Source organism: Atractosteus spatula, chromosome 22 (genome assembly GCF_055471065.1).
Source record: "Atractosteus spatula isolate fAtrSpa1 chromosome 22, fAtrSpa1.hap1, whole genome shotgun sequence".
Taxonomy (NCBI): Eukaryota; Metazoa; Chordata; class Actinopteri; order Semionotiformes; family Lepisosteidae; genus Atractosteus; species Atractosteus spatula.
The window spans coordinates 1,474,020-1,501,743 of NC_142727.1; the positions used below are offsets into that span (position 1 = coordinate 1,474,020).

At 51.9% G+C, this 27,724-nt stretch overlaps 1 protein-coding gene across 1 annotated transcript in view; it reads right to left on the reverse strand.

Annotated features, from left to right (window-relative positions):
* Positions 1–4,414: 4,414 nt before the first annotated feature.
* ephb6 (eph receptor B6) overlaps positions 4,415–27,724 on the reverse strand; it is a 28,529-nt gene continuing 5,219 nt past the window's right edge. Inside the window, exons 2-19 of the mRNA XM_088940002.1 lie at positions 26,137–26,201; positions 24,308–24,577; positions 23,213–23,376; positions 22,435–22,730; positions 16,051–16,206; positions 15,387–15,643; positions 14,685–14,766; positions 12,700–12,824; positions 11,348–11,510; positions 11,149–11,263; positions 10,942–10,997; positions 10,481–10,600; positions 9,197–9,444; positions 8,186–8,404; positions 7,388–7,537; positions 7,047–7,234; positions 6,356–6,511; positions 4,415–6,233 (exon numbers count right to left, since the gene is read on the reverse strand). Coding sequence (XP_088796128.1) covers positions 6,128–6,233; positions 6,356–6,511; positions 7,047–7,234; positions 7,388–7,537; positions 8,186–8,404; positions 9,197–9,444; positions 10,481–10,600; positions 10,942–10,997; positions 11,149–11,263; positions 11,348–11,510; positions 12,700–12,824; positions 14,685–14,766; positions 15,387–15,643; positions 16,051–16,206; positions 22,435–22,730; positions 23,213–23,376; positions 24,308–24,577; positions 26,137–26,201 — 2,936 coding nt within the window. The 3' untranslated portion in view covers positions 4,415–6,127. The remainder of the gene's footprint in view (positions 6,234–6,355; positions 6,512–7,046; positions 7,235–7,387; positions 7,538–8,185; positions 8,405–9,196; positions 9,445–10,480; positions 10,601–10,941; positions 10,998–11,148; positions 11,264–11,347; positions 11,511–12,699; positions 12,825–14,684; positions 14,767–15,386; positions 15,644–16,050; positions 16,207–22,434; positions 22,731–23,212; positions 23,377–24,307; positions 24,578–26,136; positions 26,202–27,724) is intronic.

A 27,724-nucleotide genomic window follows, 5' to 3' on the forward strand; every position in this document is an offset into this window, starting at 1 on the left:
CATGGAAACTGGACACAGGCAGACCTGGCTGTCCAGAGAGGACAGGCGCAGTGACCACAGCCTGGGTATAGAAACTGGACACAGGCAGACCTGGCTGTCCAGAGAGGACAGGCTCAGTGACCAAAGTCTGGCCAGAGAAACTGGACACAGGCAGACCTGACTGTCCAGAGAGGACAGGCTCAGTGACCACAGCCTGGGTATAGAAACTGGACACAGGCAGACCTGACTGTCCAGAGAGGACAGGCTCAGTGACCAAAGTCTGGCCAGAGAAACTGGACACAGGCAGACCTGGCTGTCCAGAGAGGACAGGCTCAGTGACCACAGCCTGGACATTGAAACTGGACACAGATAGACCTGGCTATCCAGAGAGGACAGGCGCAGTGACCACAGCCTGGATATTGAAACTGGACACAGGCAGACCTGGCTGTCCAGAGAGGACAGGCGCAGTGACCACAGCCTGGATATTGAAACTGGACACAGGCAGACCTGGCTGTCCAGAGAGGACAGGCGCAGTGACCACAGCCTGGATATTGAAACTGGACACAGACAGACCTGGCTGTCCAGAGAGGACAGGCGCAGTGACCACAGCCTGGACATTGAAACTGGACACAGACAGGCCTGACTGTCCAGAGAGGACAGGCTCAGTTACCAAAGTCTGGCCAGAGAAACTGGACACAGGCAGACCTGACTGTCCAGAGAGGACAGGCTCAGTGACCACAGCCTGGGTATAGAAACTGGACACAGGCAGACCTGGCTGTCCAGAGAGGACAGGCTCAGTGACCAAAGTCTGGCCAGAGAAACTGGACACAGGCAGACCTGGCTGTCCAGAGAGGACAGGCTCAGTGACCACAGCCTGGGTATAGAAACTGGACACAGGCAGACCTGACTGTCCAGAGAGGACAGGCTCAGTGACCACAGCTTGGACACAGAAACTGGAAAACACAAGCAGACCTGGATAAACCCAATTAAAATTCCAAGAATTCCCACACCTGCCAGATTCAGAACACTACTGGGAGAGGAAACTGGCCAGAGCTGCAGCCCAGTGTGTGATCTCCCGTCCCAGCCTGAGCCACAGACCGGGAGCCTCTCGGATAACATTCATTCTTTGTCCAAAATAGGTGGTTCTAAAGGAACAAGTAATAGGTGTATTCCTTGCTGAAAAAGAGAAGAAAGAAAACACAACGTTTCGGCCGTGGAGCTCTCACACCTGAAGAAGGCTCCACAGCCGAAACGTTGTGTTCTCTTTCTTCTCTTTTCAGCAGGGAATAAACCTATTACTTGTTCCTTTGCAGCCTACGCATGCTGACACAGCTCCCCACCTAAACAACCAGGTGCTTCTAGATATTTGTCTGCTTTGACAACACTGTAATGCTGCAGTGACATCAATAAAGCGCCTGGAATTTGAGATTTGCAGGCTGGAGAAGCCAGAGAAAACAAGTTGTTGACGATAAGGCGGCCATTAAGAGTTAATGTGTGCCTGAGCAACTGCTCACTCACTCAGAGGCCTAGGAATCACAAAGCTGACGCTGGGGGTCTCTCAAACCACGCTGCTTCGAAATCATTTGAAATGACTGACGTGTCAGATTTGGACTGGGGAAAAAAGACGAATTCCCGATATTCTCCCAAGCCACCCCCAGTCTAAACGGATCCATTACTTGCTGCTGCTCCTGCTGCTGCTGATGGTGATGAAGAGCGTCTCGGACATGCCTAGATTCTGGGCCGAGGGTGAGATCCTCCCACTCGGGAATGTTCTCCAAGTGAGCCATGGAGCAGGGAAACGGACCGCCTGGAATATGGGATCTGTGAGAGGTATCAGGAAGAGGCATTTTCCCGACTAGGCAAAAGAAAACAAAGTACAACAATGGCAATAATTAAGCAAACAGAATAATATAATAATTGCCTAAACCATTACCAGCCACTATCAACACTATTTATTAGCATAAGTAATCAAATGCATTTATATAGCAATTTTCAGCCTAAAGGAGCTCCAAGCTGTTCACAGATGGGTGAGGGGCTGTTTCTTCTCCCAGTGCAGTACAGCCCTCACCTGGGTGACACACAGCAGCCCCAGTGCACGGGAGAGCAGGGGGAGGAGGGAGAAATGCGGATTATAAATGAGGGGGAGCTTTAGGGAGGTCGGATTGTGCAAGCCCAGGGTGGAAATCAGTCAGGATAGCGGAGATAACACCCTCTGCCTCATAAGAAATACTGCTGTGGTTAGCATTTAATGCAATGACCAAGTAATCAGGATTATATTTTATCATCTCATCCGAAGCACAGATGAATCAACTATTAATATTGTTATTAATATAAATGAGCACGACAATACGATTGCAATAACAGAGGTGCTTTTGAACATTCAGCTATTTTAGTACTGGTGTACTGTACATGCATCTCCATCTCTTACTCAGTACAGTGTTAATGCCCTGTAGTGACCAGTCAGACAGTCATTTACCTAGCCTGTTATAAAGCCTATTATTTCAGAGGCCATTCAAAGCTCTTAAAATAGCTCTCCTTGGGTGAAAAAAAGAGATTGAAAGAAAGACGCTATTTTGTCCAAACTGCAGTGAGTGATTTGTAAGTGTCATTGCTTTGTGTCTTGTGAATTAAGAATCGAGGTGAGTTGAGACTGAATTGTAGTTACCTGTTCATTATGGGATGAGAGAAGATTATCTGTTCGGTCACATCAGTTGACAAAACACTTACTCATGCAAACTGTTAACTTGAATAACTGTAATTAATGGTTAAAAATAGGGTTATGACACTACAGCTATTTGTGTGCAGCGATGTTGTCTAGAATGTGTCACTGCACTGTGTTGAAATGAATTATTTTATGCAATCTTTACAGTCCTTGTCCTGCATTTCTTGAGTAGGATATTCACTCTACAGTATCTACTGTATAGACCTTGATCTACACTGTACTGCATCTACAGAGCCTGATCCACACTGTACTGTATCTACAGAGCAGATCCACACTGTACTGTATCTACAGAGCCTGATCTACACTGTACTGTATCTACAGCCTCCCTGTATGACAGTGCCTTGAGGTTGTTTTGAAGTGCTCACCCAACATTGTATAACAGCTTTACAACAAAGTACATGCATTTCACCTGCTGCATTTCTCCTCCCCTCCTAAAGATGACAGTGGAGGCGTCCACTCGGGCGTCCATCTGCCTCCCTCTCTCTCCCCCAGCGAGACCGAGTCCGTTGGCAGCAGAACACGGGCCACGCCAGCCCCCCTCCCTTCGAGAGCTGCGCCTGGGGCGGTTGTGGGGGTCACTCTGCTGAGCCGTCCTCCAGCGCGAGAAATGACCCAGCTCTAGCGACCCAACAGATCCAAGGAACCGGACGCCTTGCTCTGGATCACCTGACGTACGATTCATTTTACACCCTTCACCTCCATTGTTTGGGTTGATATAATGATTAACTAGCTACAAGTCAATTAATTTACACATAGCATTAACCTGTCCTTGTCGGGTCTATCAATTTCAATTCAGTTCAAGGTGCTTTATTAGCGTGACCGATGGGTACAATCAGTGTTGCCAAAGCAAATAAAATTAACATGGACCAAAACATAAAATAAAATCTACAGACATATTACAGGCATTTACAACAGAGACATGTCATAAAATATTTACTTATACTGTAAACATATTGAGCATCATTGGGAGATAAGCCATCTCTCTTTGTCTCTAGTAGCCTTTCACTCCTTGTCTTATCTTATCTTATCCTTATCCAGCACACGGCATGAGGGCGGCCCAAGAAGCGCTGGATGGGTCGGGTCACTGAGGACATGCGGGAAGTGATCGCCGCCCCGGAGGCGGGCGAGCCGGCAAGCGGACCCTGCCGCTGCGCGGTTAAAGCTAGGATGTAGAAGCAGCCTCCCCCTCCTTATCTGTCTCTGGCAGGGCAGTGTAATGAAAGGGTTAATATACAGCCTCTCGAGTCAGTCAGTAAGAGTGTGTGGGCTTCACCCTCCCTCTCTGTGCTCTTCAGTGGACTTTCAGATCTCTCAGGTACCAGCCCCCCCCCCCGACGATGTGCGGAGCAGGTCACTGCGGGAGGGAAAGGAAATCTCTCCTTTCCCTTCGGGGGAAAAAGAAAAATCACACGTTCGCTTCCTCTTCGGAAGTACTCCTGCCCACCCGTTAGCAGAAGGGCTCTCGTCTGGATCCCAGGCCAGGGCCAGCGGGCGTGAGGCTGGCCTGCGAGTCCGGAGAGCAAGGGGTGGTCGATGAGCAGCCAACGTGAGGCAGGCCGTGCAAACTCCACACAGAATGACCTCAGAGCCCAGCTCAAACCATGGACCCGAGAGTCAAACGGAGGCAAACAGCAGTTGGACAGTCGGACGCAGCTTCGCGGGCAGGCATTCACGTTCCATTCAGAAGACGGAATCAAGAGAAAATCGTGCTTTTATAATAAAATCTTTTATTTTTACAAATCTGAACGCACTGAAAATGAACGTTCCGCCTCCCCGTGGCACGGCCAGAGATGTCAGTCATTTAAAGAATACTTACAACACGTACTCGCAACACGTCTTCCAGGCATAACACCAACAATAACATTAGTAATCAAAAAAAAGCACGGCTTGATTGTCTTTACAATTACAGAGGACAGCCCAGGAGAGAATCCATTTAACTCCCCATCCCCGGAGTTAAACTGCCTCCAGTGGAGTAGCACTGATTCTCCATAGCAGGGGGGCCTCACCCAGACTGAGTCACTTCTCTGTAGAAGCTGGAGACAGAGGCGGGTGTGATTCTGCAGCAGTCTGAGATAGCAAGATGCCTGCGGGGACTGAGCAAAGGCTCAGTTATTGATGTAGGGTGGTCAAGGACGGTGTCTGCAGCAGGGCTGTCCAGTCCTGGTCCTGGAGGGGTCAGTGTGTGTCTGCAGGGCTGTCCAGTCCTGGTCCTGGAGGGGTCAGTGTGTGTGTCTGCAGCAGGGCTGTCCAGTCCTGGTCCTGGAGGGGTCAGTGTGTGTCTGCAGCAGGGCTGTCCAGTCCCGGTCCTGGAGGGGTCAGTGTGTGTGTCTGCAGCAGGGCTGTCCAGTCCTGGTCCTGGAGGGGTCAGAGTGTGTCTGCAGCAGGGCTGTCCAGTCCTGGTCCTAGAGGGGTCAGTGTGTGTGTCTGCAGCAGGGCTGTCCAGTCCCGGTCCTGGAGGGGTCAGTGTGTGTGTCTGCAGCAGGACTGTCCAGTCCCGGTCCTGGAGGGGTCAGTGTGTGTGTCTGCAGCAGGGCTGTCCAGTCCCGGTCCTGGAGGGGTCAGTGTGTGTGTCTGCAGCAGGGCTGTCCAGTCCTGGTCCTGGAGGGGTCAGTGTGTGTCTGCAGCAGGGCTGTCCAGTCCTGGTCCTGGAGGGGTCAGTGTGTGTCTGCAGCAGGGCTGTCCAGTCCTGGTCCTAGAGGGGTCAGTGTGTGTGTCTGCAGCAGGGCTGTCCAGTCCCGGTCCTGGAGGGGTCAGTGTGTGTGTCTGCAGCAGGACTGTCCAGTCCCGGTCCTGGAGGGGTCAGTGTGTGTGTCTGCAGCAGGGGTGTCCAGTCTTGGAGGGGTCAGTGTGTGTCTGCAGCAGGGCTGTCCAGTCTTCGGCTGGAAGAGTCAGCACCTGAAGTCCTGGGAGAAGCTGTTCAACTGGTCCAATCAAGCCAGCAACAAGCTGATTCAGGTCAATAAGAGTCTATAGACCTGACTCCTCTCCTGGACCAGGAGTGAACCCCCCTATTATAAGGTGGCAATCATGGTATAGTTCACCAGATAGAGAACATCATCCCCCTTCCCCCACAGAAAGTGGACTAATCTGCCCTTCCTGGAAGAGAACCACCCCCCCACACACACACACACCTCAGTGGAATGATCCGGCCTTCCTGAAACAGGAATACAGGAGTTTTAAATAGATGAGGAATTGTGGTGAGGTGAGGGAAGTGGAGAGGGTGAAAGAGAAATACTGGGAGCAGGAGAGAGAGGTTGGAAAGAGGGAGAAAGCTGAAGAGGGGTGTGGAGAGCAGGACAGCGGGCAGGATGATCAGAGTGAGAAAGCTGGTGAGAAGAGAGGATGAGAGAGACCGTGAGTGAAGGACAGGGAATGGGATATTTCTTCGTCCTTTCTCCCTCCCTTGAGTTCCTCCTTCCGCTCTCTCTACACCTCTATTTGTCCCTGGTTCAGATGGACCCTCAGCTGCTGGGCTCCATTCAGGATTTTCTTCTGATGGCCCAGCAGGGACACCCCGAGTCTCCGGATATCCCTGGGAACACAAAAGAGAGAGAGCTTGCAAACGATTCTCGTCGGCGGCTCCGCGGGTCATCAGAACGCTCTTGGAACTGGAGAGCAGGGGACACGGACAGACGCACAAGCGGATAGACTCACTCGAGCGTCAGGCTAGCTGCAGCTTCCAGGGAATGGAGCTCAGCTTCGGCGAACTCCTCCTTGTAGCGCCCCATCTTGAGCGCGTCCAGCCAGTCGGACACGGTCAGCACGGCTGAGAAATCCGGCGGCGCGTGGCTCAGCAGTGGCTGCGAAGGCCTGAGAGAGGAGCGAGGGGCTTGCTGGATGAATTTGTGCTGAATTAACAGTGGGCTGTAAGGGGAACACGACACCTCCCACAGGACTCTGCTGACCTCTGCTGGTGCACCTGAAAGCTGTAGCTCTTCCTCAAACAAAAGCTCCCAGAAGACTTTCCTTCCTTAGCGTTGCATGGCTATTGTCAGATGCACCATGGGAGCTGAAGTTCCCCATCTGTCTCAACCTTGCACTAGCAATGTTTAATCATCTAGGTCACCCTCTATGAATTAGACCGGCCATCCCTTGATTTCTGTTTCTTAAAATAGACACATATAAAATGGTAAATATACTATTAAGGCATATGTCCTAATATTGTGTAAAGAAATGGTCATGTAGTCCAGGTGCACCATGGGAGATGCAGTCCATACTATAGACTCATAGACAAGCACTCATTAAGCTCCTCTCTCTTAAAAACTACATCTCCACTGACATCTTGCTTTCCTAACATTGGGATCTGTCAGTGCATGATGGAAGCTGTAGTTTTAGTCTGTCTCACCTGGTGGTTGTGACAGTTTTGAGCATGGAGGGGTGTCTCATGAGCCGGTCCAGTGTGGAGACGATGCTGTCGAACCCGGGTCTGTCTGTTCTCTCCTGGGTCCAGCAGTCCAGCATGAGTATGTGCAGAGCAGCTGGGCAGCTGGGAGGAGCAGGCAGGCGGTACTGATCTGTAACTGCATTCATCACCTAGAGAGAGCAGGAGAGTTAAAGGGAGGGTTCTGGCCTTTACACATGGAAGCACCAGGACTACGCAACAGTGGCACCGCACTGAGACAAACACACAGCAGGATAGGAAAGTGACGGGGATCGGAAAGGAGAGAGCAGACAACGGCACCTAACCTCCTGATTGCTCATGTCCCAATATGGGCGCTCTCCGTATGACATCACTTCCCACATGACGATTCCAAAGCTCCAGACGTCGCTTGCTGTGCTGAACTTTCTGTGCTGAATTGCTTCTGGGGCTGTCCACCTGACTGGAATCTTAGTACCCTAAAAGACATGGAGAGGGTTATCAAGAACATATTAATATTGATCCTAATGTTGGAGACACACCTCACACACAGAGATTAATACAGACCCTAATACAGACCCTAGAGACACTCCTCACACACAAAGATTAATATAGACCCTAGAGACACTCTTCAAACACTGAGATTAATACAGATACTAATATAGACCCTAGAGGCACTCCTCACACACAGAGATTAATACAGACCCTAATACAGACCCTAGAGACACTCCTCACACACAAAGATTAATATAGACCCTAGAGACACTCTTCAAACACTGAGATTAATACAGATACTAATACAGACCCTAGAGGCACTCCTCACACACAGAGGTGAATACAGACCCTATTATAGACCCTAGAGACACTCCTCACACACAGAGATTAATACAGACCCTAATACAGACCCTAGAGACACTCCTCACACACAAAGATTAATATAGACCCTAATATAGACCCTAGAAACACATATCGTTTAATAGTCTTCCTCTCTACCTCTTTCTACGCCTTCATACTTTTTTGGTTTTCTCCCTCTCTATAGCTCCTCATTATCCTTTCCTACCTGTCCCTCACCTACTCTCACCACTCTCGCCCCCCACCCCCTCCCTGAAACCCTTCCTCCCTCTCACCAGTGAAGCTGTGTAGGTGGGGATGTTCCTCTCCTGGTTCCTCATCAGCCTGGAGAGCCCAAAGTCAGAGATCTTGCACACGAGGTTGGCGTTGACCAGGATGTTGCGGGCCGCCAGGTCACGGTGGACAAAGTTCTTCTCGGACAAGTACCGCATCCCCGCGGCGATGCCTCTCAACATCCCGACCAGCTGGAGCACGCTGAACTGTCCCTCATTCTCCTGCAGGAGCGAGTGAGAGGGAGGAGACGTTCATATAGCAAGCACACCGCACAGAGTCTGACAAGGGCAGAGCTAACAATGGGGATTTCCTCTGACATACTGAGATCAGATCAGATGCGAGACGTTTAACCATTTAATCAGCGTGCTCACTCCAGGAGTCTAAAGAGCTATGCTGTGGCCATTAACACACAAAGATGCTCGTTAGCCTTGCTGCACTGCAGTGTTGAGGCCCTGAATTCAACTCCAGACCTGGGGTGCTGTCTGTGTGGGGTTTCTATCTTCTCCCTCTGCTCACTTGGGTTCCCTCTGGGTGCTCGGGTCTCCTCCTACAGTCCAACGACATGCTGGCAGGTCTTCTTTGGCTTCAATCGGGGAGACTGGGGAAACTGGCCCTGGTGTCCGTGTGTGTTTGTGTCTGGGTGTGCCCTGAGATGAAATGGCATCCTGTCCCTGCCTTGTGCCCATTGCTTGTCAGGATTGGCTCTGCCCCCGGGACTCTGAACTGGATAAAGTGGAGATGGATGGATGGTACTCCTGTCTCCAATGTGGATTGAGGAAATCTAGTCTAATTTGGTCCTCTGTCAGTTTTTTTCAGAATGTCTTTTGCTCTTTTATGAAATGTACTCTTTTGTAGCAGGGACAGGGGCTTGATATTAACCTAGTTTCACAGTGACCAGTATTATAGGATTTAAACAGTGTGAAAGAGCACCCCCTCACACTGCACAGGCCCAGCGGGTGAACTGCAGCTCCCAGGAGTAGCCATGACACCAGTGCCCAACAGCCAGCACGCACCCTGAGGAAGCTGTCGAGCTGTCCGTTGTCCATGTACTCGGTGACGATCCTCTCTGGGCCGCCGCGGGTGACCACGCCTTCCAGCCGCAGGACGTTGGGGTGATCGAACTGGCCCATCACGCCCGCCTCCGCCAGGAAGGCCCGCCTCGCCACCTCCGACACGCCCAGCCGCAGGGTCCTTACGCACACCGCCACTTCCCCCCGGCCCCCCGACCGGTATCGGCCCCGCTGCACCTCCCCGAACTGACCTGACGCAGGGAGAGAGCAGGAACAAGTAGGGGAGAGAGAGAGATCCTGGTCAGTGTGCCTGCAGCAGGGCTGTCCAGTCCCGGTCCTGGAGGGGTCAGTGTGTGTCTGCAGCATGGCTGTCCAGTCCTGGTTCTGGAGGAATTGGTGTGTCAGCAGATGATCTATGTCTCTTTATTCTATCAGCACCTGGGAAAAGCTGTTCAACTGTTCCAAGTAAGCCAGAACCAAGCTGATTCCGATCATTAAAAGCTAAGATGGAATGAAAATCTGCAGGAACAGGACCAGGACCAGGAGTGAACCCCTCTATTATATGGTGGCACTCATGGCATAGATCATCAGGCAGAGAACATGCACCCCCCTCCCCTTCCCCCACAGAAAGTGTACTAGTCCAGTCTTCCTGGAAGAGAAACCACCCCCCTCACCACCACCCCACACCCTCAGAGGAGGAGATGAGGGAAGAAAAGGAAGAGAGAGTGAGCAAAAGATGAAGGAGAGGATAGGAAAAGAGATGGAGAGGATGAATGGAAACAGAGAAGGAGAGGCATTGATACACTGCATCAACTGAAGGACATGCTGCACACTATATTATTACCTGCACTACAGTACAGTAAAATGACTACATTTCCTATAAACATGTAGCACCAGCACAACATTTTCCATAAGGAGATGCACTATGAGCTGTGGAGTTTCCTCAAGAGTGTGCACAGCAGTGTATCCACATTGCACATGCCAATCTCTTCAGGACACTGAAGGAGCACAGCAATCAATCACGTAATCTTCCTTCTTTCCTTGGTAATCTTTGTCTCTCTTATTGTTTTGGATTGTGCTGTAAATCCCATGAGAATAACAAAGCTTGAATTGAACTGAACAGTACCTACATTTCCCAGCATCACTTTCCAGTAGAAGTCATTCCAATCTAATGCAGATGGAAGGTAGTTAAGCTTTCTCTGCACTCCTCCTGCCTTTTAATCAACTTGTACAGAACAAAAGGTCTAGAAACCGAAACAGTCCAATTGGAACCCAGGTCTGCCTCACCTGCACCAATCACCGCCTCGAGCTTGATATGGGCCGGGTCGATCTCTCGAGCGAATTCGCGGACGGCTTCGTTTGGGTCCTCATAAGTGGAGGGATCAACATAGTACTTCACACCACCTCCTAACATGCACAAAGACAAAGATTAATACAGATAGCAATATAGACTCAGGCACACTGAGATTAATATACACACTAACAAAGACCCTAAAGAAGCACATAACACAAATAGATTATTATAGACCCTAATATAAACCCAAGAAACAAGCCTCATACATAGAGAATACAGAGCCTAATACAGACCCTAGAGACACACCTCACACACAGAGATTAATACAGACCCTAATACAGACCCTAGAGACACTCCTCACACACAGAGATTAATACTGACCCTAATGTAGACCACAACACAGAGAGATAGATAAACGCATTAATATAAACGGTGAACAGTGGGGAAAATTTACCTCTGTTAGTGATGTACCTCTGAAGTCGATCACTGTAAGGGCTCTCTCTGCGTTTACTAGAGAATAAACACAATTAATTGCTTAATCGCCCTGTCCATGCAACTGCACACAGCCTTAAGCTGCATGGTCCCTATCTGCATGTGCATTCTTCAGTCTGTGGTTCTGTCTGAGTGCTCTTGGTAATTTGTGGTACGGGCTGTCACTGACCTTCGGAACACAAACACAAGGACCAGAGCTGCAGCAACCAAGAGGAAAGCAGCCCCGCCCATCACCGAGCCGACCAGTAGGGGCAGGTGACTCTGCAGGGCTTGCGAGTGCTCCTCTGGGAGGGGGACAGAGAGAGGGCGTGGTCAGGGCCAGGCCTGGGCTGGGGCTGGGTTCGACAGGGCGGGACACACACACTCACCCTCACCCAGTGTGGTGAAGTACACAGTGCTGCTGTACGGGCCATAGCCTCGCTCGTTGCGCGCGCGGATCTGAAAGGCGTAAATGGACCCCGGGGACAGCTGACCTACTGTGGCCATGTTGGTCTGACTGAGCAGAGAGGAGGAGCTGTCCTCATCTGTACTCTGAGAGAGAGAGAAGTTAATATAGACTGACTGACTGACTGGACACTACAGCACAGTGACACTGACTGACTGACTGGACACTACAGCACAGAGACACTGACTGACTGACTGGACACTACAGCACAGAGACACTGACTGACTGGACACTACAGCACAGTGACACTGACTGACTGACTGGACACTACAGCACAGAGACACTGACTGACTGGACACTACAGCACAGAGACACTGACTGACTGACTGGACACTATAGCACAGAGACACTGACTGACTGGACACTACAGCACAGTGACCCTGACTGACTGACTGGACACTACAGCACAGTGACCCTGACTGACTGACTGGACACTACAGCACAGTGACCCTGACTGACTGACTGGACACTACAGCACAGAGACACTGACTGACTGACTGACTGGACACTACAGCACAGAGACACTGACTGACTGGACACTACAGCACAGTGACCCTGACTGACTGACTGGACACTACAGCACAGTGACACTGACTGACTGACTGGACACTACAGCACAGAGACACTGACTGACTGGACACTATAGCACAGAGACACTGACTGACTGGACACTACAGCACAGTGACCCTGACTGACTGACTGGACACTACAGCACAGAGACACTGACTGACTGACTGGACACTACAGCACAGTGACCCTGACTGACTGACTGGACACTACAGCACAGTGACCCTGACTGACTGACTGGACACTACAGCACAGCGACACTGACTGACTGACTGACTGACTGACTGACTGACTGACTGACTGACTGACTGACTGACTGACTGGACACTACAGCACAGAGACACTGACTGACTGGACACTACAGCACAGTGACACTGACTGACTGGACACTACAGCACAGTGACACTGACTGACTGGACACTATAGCACAGTGACCCTGACTGACTGACTGGACACTACAGCACAGAGACACTGACGGACTGACTGGACACTACAGCATAGAAACACTGACTGACTGGACACCACAGCACAGTGACCCTGACTGACTGACTGGACACCACAGCACAGTGACACTGACTGACTGGACACTACAGCACAGTGACCCTGACTGACTGACTGGACACTACAGCACAGTGACCCTGACTGACTGACTGGACACTGTAAATAACTGGAGAGATGAGATTAATGCAGACACTCTGAATGGCCCACCTTGTCGTAGTATCTGAGCTGGTACTCCAGGATCTCCCCATTGGGCTGCTCTGGCTGGGGCCAAGACAGGGTGATAGAGTCAGCCGACCTGCTCACCTGGTGCACCAAGGGGACAGGAGAGGGCACTGCGTGAAAGAGAACGAGACGGAGATGGACAGAGAGAGGGTGTGTGTTAGTTTAGTGTCCAAACCGAATGACTGGACACTGTAATGTCTTAAGACTCCACAGAGGAGGGGGTGAGGTCTCTATGGTGGTGTTTGTGTGAAAAGCAGACTAATAAGTAGATACTCAAAGTCTTAAATCAGGACCACAAATGGGAGAGGTTTTTGGGAGAGGACTGTGTGACTAACTACTGACTATTGCCCAGTGTAGCAATTCTGACTTATCGTCCTGCAGTACTGCTGTACTCCACTGGAGAGCAGTATTATACCAAGCTTTCCTAATGTACGTAAGGATATTATCTGTAGCATGAAACAGCAGAATCATCAGTTCAAAAGTCTCTTTCTGTTTAAATTGATTTACTGATCATTCAATTACAGTGTTATGGTAGTTATTCCGTAGTTAAATGAATAGTAATTCATTTGCACAATGACCAGTGAACCAGTTCAGGGTCACGGGGGTGCTGCAGTCTCACCCAGCAGGCAACGGGCACAAGGCAGGGACACCCTGGACAGGACATCAGTCCATCTCCAGGCACACACACCAGGCCCTTATTTTCCCACAAACCAATTAACCTACCAAAATATTTTGGGACTGTGGGAAGAAACCAGAGCACCCGGAGGAAACCCATGCAGACACAGGGAGAACATACAGATGCCACACAGACAATCCCAGGTGTGGGATTGAACCCAGGGCCCAGGCGCTATGAGGCAGCAATGCTGGCCACCATGCTGCCCACAGGAGATGTGTCTCATAACATGCTGTCCAGACGTTACAAGAAATTATATTAAAAACAGTAAAGCACAAAGACAGAATTCCTGTAATATAGTCGTATACAGTATGCTCACTTTTTAGGCAGCAGGTAGATGAAGAATAGTTCTTCAATTATTCAAATTCAACTATATAATAATATATTATGACTATAATTATATTACTAGAATAAATATTTTCTCTGTAGCTGAGATGACATCCTCTGTCTTTATGATGCCTTCTCTCTAACTCTGATCTCTTAACGGTCCATCTGTTGCCGTCGCGAAAGCTTTCAGTTATTATTTTAATGGGGATTTAAGCCATAAGCGACATGATACGGATTCGCTAACAGTGGTGAGCGGATTGTGCTGTGTTTGAGAGCTCGCTGCGCCGGCAGTCAAGCCCTGCAGTTTCCCAGCTCTCGGGGCTTTCAGCAGGACAGCAAGAGGAGGGGATCTGAGGAGCCGACCTCACAGCCTGGTGAAAGACGAGGTCAGGGGGGTAGGAGTCGAATCGGCAACGCCACCCAGAGAGCAGGGCAGGTGGAAGAAACGAGGGAATAAGAAACTGCCAGAATCCCGCCTGGAGAACTCGGAGTACCGGCATGAAAGAGAGCAAAGCCTTGTTTTAAAACCGTGTCCGCCTGCCTGGCGCCGCCCGTGTTTACAATGAGTTACTGCATCTCACTCCCCCCCCCCCCCCCAGTGTCTCTCTCCCTCCTCCTCCCTGCCTCCATCTCTCTTGAGCAACATTGACTTGACAGCATCGCGTGACTGCAAGCCACCTGTGTCCTTAATGAGAGAGAGGGAGGGAGAGGGGGGAGAGGAGGGGGTGAGAGGGGTTAATACACACTGTGTGGACACTGCCGTACAGACACTGAGAGGGGGAAGAGAAGGGTTAATACACACTGTATGGACACTGCAGTGACAGAGAAGCAGATACACAAACACACAGGCACTCACACAAAGAGAAATATGCAAACATACACGTAGATCCATACACACTGTGATACATAAAGATCCACAGGAAGAGAAATACAAGCACACACACGCACACACCCAGGTATACAAGCTCACCTGATTGGCTGGTGCTGAAATTGACAGTGGCAAATTGGGGAGGTAAGGGACTCAGACCTGACACCCCATTGATTGCCTGAACCTGTCAATCAAAATCAAGCTTCAGTCAAATCCGTCCTATCGGCCACATGCTTCAGAATACTCCCAAATGACTATACCTGAGTATCTCAACACTGAGACCACATATCCCTTATTTCAAAGGGACAGCATCACCACCCATAAATACAGGGATTAAGGCAAAATTGAGCATGGGAATAGTAGTCGAAATCTTTCCAGAATGCTGGAGTAGTCTACAGTATGTAATAGATTATGGTGACAGATGGCTCTGAGTAGAGAGTATTATATGCAGATATTTCTGATATCTCTATCTCTCCAAACTATTTCTCCTGGATTCTAGGGTTTGATGCAGCAGGTACACGTGAGAAAGGTCATCCAACATACAAAACACTCCAATATTGGTATCCACTGACAAGAGCAGGTACTGTGGGGCTTAAGGGAAATGTAGTTCCAGGCCTTACCGATTGTCACCCACAGAGACCCCACCCCCTCCCCGTTTGCTGCAACGGTCATACACTATAGTCTGACTGTGACCACACCCCACTTTACAGAGAAAACTGGGCTGGACAGTTGCAACAGTGACCAGTGTGTCCAGACCTTGCCACACAGTGAAACCCCTCCGATCTTCTTGCTGACTGCTGGTACCTGTATGAGGTAAGTGACCCTGGTCAGCAGGTTCCCCAGTAACACCCTAGTCTGGGTCAGTCCGTTGGGCCGGGGGCTGTAGGTGACAGAGTCTCCACACCGCACACAGACAGCAGGGGGCGCTATGGGACAAACTCGACACTGGACGGTATAGGAGAGATCGTCTCTACCACCAGCACTGAGGGGAGGCCGCCAGCGCAGTAGGACGCCCGAGCCCTCATACTCCCAGGAGAGGGAGAGAGGTGCCGAGGGAGGAGCTAGAGGACAGAGGGAGAGATAAAGAGTCAGCACTCGACATTGCAGCACTAGTTTTAAGAACTACAGCTCCCACATAAGGCAAAGGCATTTTGCAGCCTGTGATGTTGGGGTCAGTGTGTCTCAGTACCTCTACAGTCCAAGGTACTGGGGTCAGTGTGTCTCAGTACCTGTACAGTCTGAGGTACTGGGTCAGTGTGTCTCAGTACCTGTACAGTCCCAGTTGTTGGGGTCAGTGTGTCTCAGTACCTGTACAGTCTGACGTACTGGGGTCAGTGTGTCTCAGTACCTGTACAGTCTGATGTACTGGGGTCAGTGTGTCTCAGTACCTGTACAGTCTGACGTACTGGGGTTAGTGTGTCTCAGTACCTGTACAGTCCCAGTTGTTGGGGTCAGTGTGTCTCAGTACCTGTACAGGCTGAGGTACTCAGGTCAGTGTCCGCTCTGTAGAAGCCGCTCTGGCAGTCGCAGACCCTGGACCCTTCCACAGTAGTCCTGCTGTGAGACGGACAGACGGAACAGCGGGTCAGGCCACGTTCTGGTTTATACTGGCCCACTGGACAAGCTGGGGGGAGACAGAGAGAGGCGAGGGTTACTGTTTGCACCGGACAATTGGACTTTTACATTAACATTGCAGGGTGGGGGGGGCTTTATGACTTTAGAGGTAGTCAAACTGTCCAATCACAGCTCTTGTGTCCAATTTCAGATGATTTCCATACCGACACAAGATTTTGAAAGCTGCCCGAACATATTCAGCCCTGCGGAATATTGACAGGGCCCATTCCCATCGGAAACTGATCCCGTTCCAGAACCAAAGCCGGGAGCTGCTCTGTGAATTGGAAAAGAGCCGCCCGTCCTGGGCTATCCAGATTGTGAGGTCACCACAGCCCCTCGGACTGACTGGCATTCGTTCATGGCTACCAGGGGCCGGACCATCCCGCTGAGCCAGCCCGACCCACAGTCTTGTGGATATCTGCATCAGCTTGACTGAAACCAAAATAAGCCTCATGATGGCCCGGTTTTCTTGCCAGGATCGCTCTTTCCGAGGTGGCTGACCCTGGGAAATCTGCAACACATCCCAGGACATTAAATAATGTCCAGTATGTTTGTCAGACCCTGACACCCAGTCTAGTGTCCCTCAATTCGTAGATACATGTCGTTCCCGCCTCTTCCTGAATCAGGAGCCATTCTGCTACCCATGATACCTTGCATTTTCATGCGTTCGCCCATGCCCGTACAAAGGTAGCGCTCACATGTGGCTGGCTTTTCACAGCAGCAGCAGCCAAGTAACCATACCAGACCACAAGGCACCTTATCTTTTAACGAGAGCGGTACAGTACTCTTGGGCACCACAACAGGCGTCGCAGTGAAGTCGTCCGTGGATTGCAAGACAGAAAGAGCACACAAGGGGAGAGATGGGGGCGGAGGAAGAGGGGAGGACGAAATGCTTGTTCTCCAACCACAAAAACAAAGCAGCTGGCCCGGCACCACTCTTGAAATAATGAGAAGCTCCATCTCCTTGAGCCAGAAGTGCTCATTCATTCGTGCGACAGGGACAGTCAGCACGCCCGCTCAGACGCAGACACGAACTCCTGCGGTTGGTGCAAACAGCTTTCCACTGGGATCCCAGCGGACTCATGTTCCATAATGGCTCGGGCGTCCTAACGGAGGCAATACCCTATGCACACAAGCTTTTACCTATTTAAAGCGTCGGCATATGTCAAGGATACACCCCAAGGCTTCGGGAAGACCCAGGGGATGAGCGAGGCCAAGGGAGAGAGGTGCGAGGATGGCGGCTGTCAGGGAGAGAGGGCGGGATAAGAGGTTTTCGGTGTCCTGCCGTCCCGCACTCCTGCGCCGCTCTCCCGACAAGCCCACAAAGTGATTCCGAGAGTGCCGCCGCACATCCCGAGGGTGTGATCCATCATTCATGAGGTCTCATACATTACCGGAGTGTGTTTGACCGCGATTTCCGACGCAGCGCGGAGGTTTACAAGGGAAAGACATTATTCCGCAGTCCTCTGCTGCGTACGCGCTCCCCGTCTCCTGTCTGCCCGTTATCTGCTCAGCACTTGTCTCTTCCACTCTCTCACATCCACGTTTAAATTCGGAGAATCCTGACATGACAGATGAAGTGCTTTGTTTCCAAAGCAATTACAATTAGTGAATATTTACAAACATTCAGGAATATTATCATCTGAGACTGTGACAGGAGATCCCACACTGTATTATTATTATTGAGAGACAGGCTCACTGTCTGTTCCTCAGGCTGGGACAGGAGATCACACACTGTATTATTATTATTGAGAGACAGGCTCACTGTCTGTTCCTCAGGCTGGGACAGGAGATCACTCACTGTATTATTATTATTGACAGAGCACAGCCTGTCCTCTCTAGTTAGCCAAATCGGTTTCTGTCCAGTTTCTATGTGCAGGCTTTGGTCACTGAACCTGTCTTATCTGGGCAAACAGATCTCTCTATGACTATTTTATATATCAAGGCTGTTATCACTGAGCCTGCCCTCTCTGGACAGCCAGGTCTGCCTGTGTCCGTTTTCTATGCCCAGGCTTTTTCTTCTGAATTATTCTGTGTCCTATTATATCTTTCTATCTAATCTACTTTTGCTTTGAAAACATACATGTTCCATAATATATGGTCAAGATCTGCTTTTAGCTGTTACTGCAGTGGTCCATCTGGCTTGGTGCTATAGATCGGGTTGTATCGGGTTAAAGTGGGGAAAAAGAAAGATTGGAAAAGTACACAATGAGCCACTCCAAAAATACCACTGGAGACCAGAGAGCCCTCTCTAGAGAGAGCCCATCTCTCCTTGTATTATTGACGCCGACACAGGAGAGCGCCTGAGAGAGAGGGGGAGGGAGAGGACATTAATACAGCAGGAAGAAACAAGGAGCTAACAAGTGTGAGAAGAAGCGAGAGAGAAGCCGGGGGGGGGGGGGGGGCGGGGGTTGAACACTCTGCGGCACGTCGTCAGTGCCCCGGGAGACAGGGGACCAGAGGGGGGAGGTGAGGGGAGAGAGAGGAGCGCTACCAGTGGTGTGTGTCTAATTCAGTGATGACAGGCTATTTGGTATTTAGATCGCTGACCCAGTTTCCTTCTCAGAGCGCGGCGTGGCTGGCTGAGTTACACACACACTCGGCACGCACACACTACAGACACCCACACACACGGGCACAGGCGCGTAAACACATTCTCCGTCGGCTGGGCCCGCACATGCGCGGGGAGCGAGGTGTGGGACAGCTGTGGCACAGCTGGGGGGCAACAGACTCTGGCTGCAGCCCACTGACCCCCCCGCCGCCTGTTGGTGAGCGCAACGATTTTCCCATCCAGCCTCCCCCCCACCACCTCCTCCCGGCACAGCGAATAGAGCCCCAGTGAAGTCCAAAACCACGCCTGACCCCGAATTGTGTCTAGAGACAAATAAACGATTAGAGGCTGACGGAAGTCCACCTAACGCCAGTGACGCTCAACCAGCTCAGCAACGGCTGCCTGGAGGGTCCTGATGCCACAGCCCGGGCTCGAGCCGGTGCCATCTGGATCAGGATGGCAAGAGAACTCTTTACCACCCCCGGCAATGCTGGTCTCCAGAAACACAACAGGATGGACTGGAGATACTGGGGTGAGGCACTTCACTCAAGAGCACAACAGTAGGGTCCACAGTGGGGACTCGAACCCCGCGACCCACCAGTCGTCCTCCCCACCACACACACACGCACGCACACTTCCCCCCATCCCAGGAAAAGGAAACGGCCTTTCCCACACTGGACAGGGGGAGCGTGAAGAGGGTCCCGGACTGGGATCTGTCCCCTCTGGACAAAAGGGCTCGCTCCCAGGCTGCGGGTCCAGACCAGGGCTGGCCCTCGGTTCGGATCGCAGTGCACGGACCAGCCGCCCGGAAACCAAACGCCCGCCCTGCCGTGACTCTTGATTGCTGACACCGCTCACAGCGGCAGCCTGTTCGTATCTTACAACGTTTCCCACCCCAGTACAGCCCGGGCCCAAACTTGCTCAGCCCCTGATCTCCGACAGGGATGGTGGGAATGCTGCCTGGAGAGATCCCAGGAGTTTGGATCATCGAATGAGCTCCAGTCTCCAGGATGCTCTCAGATCCCTGGAGCCGCAGAGGCACAGCAGACTGCCTTTTGCTGGAGCAGGACAACTCATCTCAATTCCCCGGATACTGCCAGAGGACTGATCCTGACACCGAAACACCACGTGTCTTGAAAACACGTGAGCATAAGATCCACAAAGGGAAAAGCACCTTTTTTTTGGGAACTACTGTTTCCTGGCGTTCCTGCAGATCATTTACCGTGAGTGAAAGCTGTGTTTCTCCTTCTTGTCCAGGAGCAGAAGTGAACACAAGTCTGCTTTTCCCATCACAGCTGCTGGGCTTATTTTGAGGATCAAGAGCTTCCCCCCCCCCCCCCATCACAGATAATTTCAGTTGCCAACACAGCTCCACATTCCTTTGGGATAGCTGGATATTATCCCTGCACCTCATTCGCCCTGCACACGTTATATGAAACCGTTCTCGGAGATGGAGCTGGGTGAGAACTGAATACTGAGACATGACACTGCTGCCAACACAAGAACAAATGGCAAAAACATTCAGAAACATTAGGACAATAGAATAGGATACACTATTATTATTTGAGAGGCTCACTGTCTGGGCTGCAGCTCTATTGAGTTACCTCCCCTAGTGTGGCTGTTTTCACAGCCTGTCCTCTCTGAACAGCCAGGTCTGATCGCGTCCAGTTTCTGTGTCCAGGCTGTGGTCACTGAGCCTGTCCTCTCTGGACAGCCAGGTCTGCCCGTGTCCGGGCTGTGGTCCTTAGAGCAAGATGGAAATTTGCCTCCAGGTGATACAGGTCTCCTGTCACCTGGTCTCCATTGCAATGGCTGGTGGCCACGCTAACGCCAGCTCACCCCGCGAAGCAGCAGCGGGGGCGAGCCGAGCACGGCTTGGAAACCAAGCCCCCCGGGAGTCAGGCCGAGAATCACGGCGCCCAAATTACACAACAGACAATATCAATTCCCAATATTGTGTTGCTTGCAACTGGAAATGTCCAGGTAAACCGCGTGCAGACTGGGCAAAAGCAACTGGATCTCTGGAGTCCCCAACTGGGAATTAGATCCAAGTGTTTGGAATCTGGAAAGATGCTGACAGAGTCAACTCCGTGGAATACACAGCATGTTCTATTAAACCCACAAGATCTGAAGGGCAGAAATGCCTCATGTGTACAGAAACAGAATCCAAGCAGTGAGTCAGCATGGATTTAAACAACACACGCAGGGACATGGACATATGAAGACAGGCGGGCGGGGAAGGAACGGACAAAGCCAGGAGTGAGGAGACGGGTAGATCCGTTAAACAAGGGCATGATCTCTGCCAAGAAGTTAATGTCCTGTCTACACAGCTCCAAGTGCAGGCCCTGCCCCTGGCCAGCTGACCAGCTCGTCACAGGGCTGAGGTTCAGGGAAAGCCAAGGAATGTGCAAGAGGAAAACTGTCAAAATCGTAAGCTGGAATATCAGCCCTGAGATGTTCTTTTCTTCTTTCGTCGCTTCTCCTGCTCTTTCAGGTTTCTTGCCCTTACCCAGATGACTGCAACTCCCTCATGGGAAAAGAGTTGCTTTGCTAAATAAAGCTGCTTTTCGGCCAGGATTTCCAGGCTGAGAGACAGAGCGAGATGGAGAGGGGGGAGGGAAAGTGGCAGGGAGGATGAAGAGAGAAGGAGGAAGAAGGAGAGGGGGAGAGAGAGAAATGACACATCCAGGGCAGCGCGATGAAATTGGTCACTCGTCCGGAAACGAGTGACAGAGACTGTGGGGAATAGAGGGAGACAGAAAAGCGATGGGCCAATAATGACTCGGGGATTGGAAGCAGAGTGAGAGGGAACCTTATAGACCTAACTGCAGAGAGGACAGGCTCTGTGGACACTGGACACAGACACTGGACACTGACAGACCAGGCTGTCCAGAGAGGACAGGTTCAGTGACCACAGCCTGGACACAGACACTGGACACTGACAGACCCAGCTGTCCAGAGAGGACAGGCTCAGCGATCACAGCCTGGACACAGACAGACCCAGCTGTTCAGAGAGGACTGGCTCAGCGACCACAGCCTGGACATAGAAACTGGACACTGACAGACCCAGCTGTCCAGAGAGGACAGGCTCAGCGACCACAGCCTGGACACAGAAACAGACCTGTCTGCAGTGCGGTGCCGCACGCAGGCAGGTTCAAAGCCGCAGGCGGGATGGTTGTGTAACATCAAGCAGAGGCAGGTGGGCAGCCAGGCATGCCACTGAGGCGGAGACAAGAGAAGACACGAGGACAAATCAGGAGGGATGGTCAGACAGGCATGAAACCATAGCCCTGGAGGAGTCAGGGGAACCAGGTCATACACAGGAAGATGTAAACAAATCCAGGAATTGTGGATGAAAGAACAAACTAAGGTCAGGAATCCAAAGCAATGTACTAGAGACAAAGAAAAGCTAGGGACTAGGGAGAACAAAGTCCGAGAGGCAGCACGCTACAAGAGAGCCCAGAGTCTGAGCAGCCCTTAAAAATCCCTGAATCACCCGGACAGGCGAGATGGTAATTCCCTCCAGGTGATCTGGGTCTCCTGTCAGATGGTGTACATGGCAACCGGTGCCGAGAGACAGGTAGGTGAAGCAGAAGCTAGCTGCCATGCCAACGTTAGCGTGCCCCACAGAAGAGCAGTGAGGGTGCACTTTGTGGTGGGGCCGGTGGGATCTGTGACATCACTCACCCACACAGGAAGTGCTGTTGTGGTTGGGTTCCGACCCCCCATCACAGACGCAGCCGCCGACCGCCACCATCCAATCACCTTCCGCGTTGCAATGCAGCTTGGGCAGGGCTCCCGCCTGCGGGAGGCTGTTGGGAACGCAGGCCCCATCCACTGGGACCAGAGCAGCAGGCTCCGCCCCTGAGGGAGTGTCAGGGAAGACAGCCAGGTTCTGAGTGGTCTGCGGGCACATCCTGTAGAATATGGACACGCCCATCAGGGAGATGCAGGCCCCGCTGTCCACAAACGCCAGGACGAAGCTGAGAGAGAGAGGGCAGAAAGTGCACAATGAGTACTGATTGACCAACTCACATTGTGAGTGCACTAACACTGCATTAAGACAGGAAGGAATAAATATATGCAGTGGCTAACCGACTGACCAACTGCCTTTGTAATGCACTGAGACTGGTTAATATGCACAGAGACTGAATTACCAGCTGCAAATTACAGAACCTTAGTGGCTGACCCACATGCCTCTACTGTACATTACATCGTCGCTGAATTCAGAGAAGGAAGTGGATTTGTGTGTACAATGAGAGAAAGACTGAATGACCGACAAGGATTGAACTCAGCACTAAGAGGGACTGAGAAAGACAGAGCGATGAGCTTATAATGCCCAACTGAAAACTTCAGTCATCTATCTCTGCCCTGAGAGAGGGAGACAGAGATACAGGGAGAGACCAAGAGAGATACAGACAGAGAGAGGGACATGGGGGATGGGCTCATCTGAGAGTGCCAGTACCCCCGGCGCGTCAGGGGTCCGAAGCTCCGGGTCTTGACGTTGACCCTGTGCAGCCGGTTGGGCTGGTACTGGTGAGGCAGGTTCTGCTCCACCCGGGAGAAACTCTTGTCGGGGGCGATGGTGTCGATCTTCACCCAGCCCTCCCTGGTCTCCCCATCGCCTTCCTGGGAGAGGAACGAGAGATACCGTCAAAGAGTGCTGTGAGAGGCAGACGCACACAGCCTAGGCTGCTGGGTCCAGCTATCTGCTCCTCTTCCTCCTCACCTGATCGTCACAACTCTAAAACCTGAGTCCACTCCTCCCCCCACACCTCACCACCATTATTAGAGAGCTGCTATCTTCTGGAATGGATCCTGGCATCCCAGACTCTAGATCCCATTCGAGAATCAGGGCACAAAGCAGTACCACACTGGACAGGGGTACACACACACAACAGCAACAATAATACCCTGACACTTCTGTAGCTCATTTCTGGACACTCCACTCCAAGTGCTTTTCAGGTGATGGGGACTCCTCACCACCACTACCAGCAGTGTGCAGCCCCACCTGGATGATGCTCCAGCACTCTCCACCAGTTAACTGATAACACCAGTTATCAGTGGGGAGGAGAGCAGAGTGATGGAGCCAGTTCAGAGATGGGGATTATTAGGAGGCTATGATTGGTAAGGGCCAGGGAGAAATATGGCCAGGGCACCAGGGTTACACCCCTACTCTTCTCGAGAAACGGCCTGGGATTTTTAATGACCACAGAGAGTCAGGACCTCAGTTTTACAGCTCATCCGAAGGACGGCACCGTTAGTGTGGCGTATAGTGACTTATAGTGTCCCCGTCACTGTACTGGGGTATTACACAAATACACGACACACAAACAAAGTCTCTGAGAAGAGGAGGGAAACCGGACCAGCTGGGGAAGACGAGACCCATGCAAACCTGGCAGGAATATTGCCACCGCCACACAGAAGGTGTGAACCCTGGTGAAACTGAGGGGCGCTGATCACTGCGCTGCCCCCGGCGAAGGAGCGGGATGTGCTTCTGCACCTCAGCATCCCCCCAGTTCACAGGGACGCCCCAGAGTAGGGGATTCCGGGTCCTCACCGTGCCGCCCCAGGTCCGCTCCACCTCCCTCTGGGAGTCGGCCTGCCGGTAGTAGAGGGTGAAGGTCTCGCGGCAGGTGGGCGAGGCCCGGCGCAGGCTGGCGCAGTCGCGGGCCGAGAAGCGCAGCGTCACGAACACGCGGGGGGCGGAGCCGCGCTCCAGGAAGGGCGTGGCCAGCCAGCTGTGGCTCGGGGTGGCTGCGTTGACGTTGCAGACCTCGAAGGTGCGGATCAGGCGCCCCTTGTCGTCCAGAACGCTGACCTCGTCCCACTGGGAGAGAGGGAGAGAGGGGGAGAGACATAGGCACGGCCGATAAGTCGCTCGCTGGGGCCAGCAGGGAGAGGGGATGGAATCCACACATTGCCACTCGGGTCGGGGGGCGGAGCTGGGGGACCCCTGCCTCTGCTGAGCACTCGAGTTCACAAATGAGCCCTTAATGGGCGGTGCGGTGGCTCTGTGGCTCAGGATCTGCGCCTGTGGCTAGAAGGTTGCCGGTTCGTATCCCGCGGCCGGCAGAGGAATCCTACTCCGTTGGGCCCCTGAGCAAGGCCCTTCACCCCAGCTGCTCCAGGGGTGCCATATAAATGGCTGACCCTGCGCTCTGACCCCCGGCTTCTCTCCCTGTCTGTGTGTCTCCTGGAGAGCAAGCTGGGGTCTGCGAAAAGACAAATTCCTCATACAAGAACAGTTGGGGGCGCTCTGCCAGGTTGTGGAAGAAACCTCCCCCCTGGGGGAGGGGGGGTGTCTCCTGACTGCGACTACACTGGCCTCATCAGGAGAAGAAAGGCCAGGCTGGTTGGGTGTGTGGCCAGGTGTGTGGTCAGTCAGTGTGTCTGATACACAGGACAGCTGTGTGGCCAGATGTGTGGTCAGTCAGTGTGTCTGATACACAGGACAGCTGTGTGACCAGGTGTGTGGTCAGTCAGTGTGTCTGATACACAGGACAGCTGTGTGGCCAGGTGTGTGGTGAGTGTGTCTGTCAAACTGGACAGCTATGTGACCAGGTGTGCAGTTAGTGTGTTTAACTCAGCTCTGATCTCTGAGCAAGCTTTGTCTTGTGCACACAGACAGCACCAGCATTCATGCACTAAAACTCCAGCCCGATGACACCATCTGAACGTATTTGTAGAGCACTCCAAGCCAGAGGGCATTCGGGAGCAGAGCAGAATACAGAACAGGCAAGCAAAGCAGTGCCTCTCTGTGTCTTACTCTCAGGTCACAGCTTCTAGCCCCCGGGTCCAATAAGCCAGACCTCCATCACCCTCACATCGCATCCCTTAAAGAGCTCACTGCCTCCCCTGCCTGTCAGCTCAGCTCATCTCCACGCGCCCCACTGGCGCGACGCTTCAGTCGCAGCGCTGCCACAGGACGGGCAGCGATCAGGGCCCTGCGTGAGCCCGTGGACTGCGATCACAGAAAGATCTGGAGTCGCAACCCTTGAGATAAACATGTGGCAGTTCAGGAATTCGTACCTGGAACTCCCATTCTTCATCTCCCTCTCTGCTCCTCTTCCTCACTCTCTCTCACCTGACCTTCATCTTTCTCTGTTCCTCTTCCTCACTCCCCCCCCCCCCGCCAGCGCCCTCTGCCAGTGTCCAGTCAGTCAGTGTGCTGTAGTGTCCAGTCAGTCAGTGTCACTGTGCTGTAGTGTCCAGTCAGTCAGTCAGTGTCTCTGTGCTGTAGTGTCCAGTCAGTCAGTGTCACTGTGCTGTAGTGTCCAGTCAGTCAGTCAGTGTCTCTGTGCTGTAGTGTCCAGTCAGTCAGTCAGTGTCACTGTGCTGTAGTGTCCAGTCAGTCAGTGTCTGAGTTGCCTCCTCTCTCTCACTTACCCCAGTATCAGGGTAGGTTATCCAGCCCAATTCAGATGTGGATTCAGTGGTATCCAATAACATCACTGCAGAGAGAGAGATGGAAAGATATTATTATACACACAAACTCCTCTACTGACTGAAAGCTGTAACTCTGAGAAGGATGGACTCTTTCTTTCTGAATGGGGGCAGTCGGGAGTATTCGGTCTCAGTGAGCTTCCCGCTCAATGTTAGCAATAAGGTGGAGTCCAGACAGTCAGTTCAGGTTTATTTCAGTAACTGTAGAAACCTCCCTCGGTCTGCGAGGACATCTCCATACCTCGACCCACTGCAGAACAGTCTTGGGAACCAGCCCACCACCCCACGTTAATAAAGCCAGACTGCTCTAGGAGAGATTGTGCACTTCAGGGTTCTGCACAGAATCACTGCACGCACGCACGCACGCATGCAAATTCATACACACCAACACATATCCACACAAGCATATTGACGCACACATATACACATTCAGAAGCACACATTCACACACTCATTTGAAAGGCTATTGTCCCAAAATATTTCCCTACAAACACTCACACAAAGCAGTCTAACAAAAGTGTTGTGTGAAGTACTCCAGTCATTCGGTGTCCAGTCACTGGACAGTCAGTGTCACTGTGCTGTAGTGTCCAGTCCGTGTGTCTATATATACAATCCTACAGTCCCCCTCCACTCCCAGTCTTTGTGCAGATTGCAGACAGAATTCCATCGCTCTGGGATTAGGATCACAGATGGAGCCCCTCAATCTCCTCTGCATCCTTAATCCCTCCTTTTTCCTCTTTCATCTCCCTCTCTCTGATGCATGCAGATTAATTACTGGAGTTGATCTTTTAGTCACCTAAAAATTAACCAGCAGTTCCCCGTTCACTGCAGCTCACACGGAAGACACACCAACACACAGACGACACACGAATACAAACATGGTACACAGACACGCAGACAACACCTAAACACACAGATGGCACACAAACTCCCACACAACAGGTGACACAAGCCCTGGAAAACACAGACCCTTCTGACAATAAGAGTCCAGACCGCCGAGTGCCCTCAGCTCTGCAATGGGCTGGGAGCCGTGGGAGTGAGGAACAAGTTACAGGAGCTGGCTGAGTCAGCTACTCACTACCCAGTGGGTTACATGCGCCGCAAGGCCTCCTATCTGTGCTGCGCAATAATGCCCCCTGTGGCATCAGTGTGCGGGTCTCGCAGTGTGTAAACAGTCACGTACCCAGACCCTGATACCAGTGCTTCCTCTTTCCCATTCTCCCTCACTGGTCCGAGGGCCATAGCCACTGATGAGCCCCCACTGGCAGGGCAGGTGAAAAAAGCACACAAGTCTAACACTGGTAATGATGACAGCCTTACTGTTTTTTGTTTGCATTTTTGACACCGTTAAGCCATCCGATGTGCCCTCAAAGTCTCCCATCATTCCATTGGCTGTGACTGTGACTGTGACTGGTCGTGACCTGCTGTCACTCAAAGCCAACCATCATGCCATTAGCTGTGCCTGCTGTCACTCTAAGCCAACCGTCACACTATTGGCTGTGTCTGCTGTGACTCAAAGCCAACCATCATG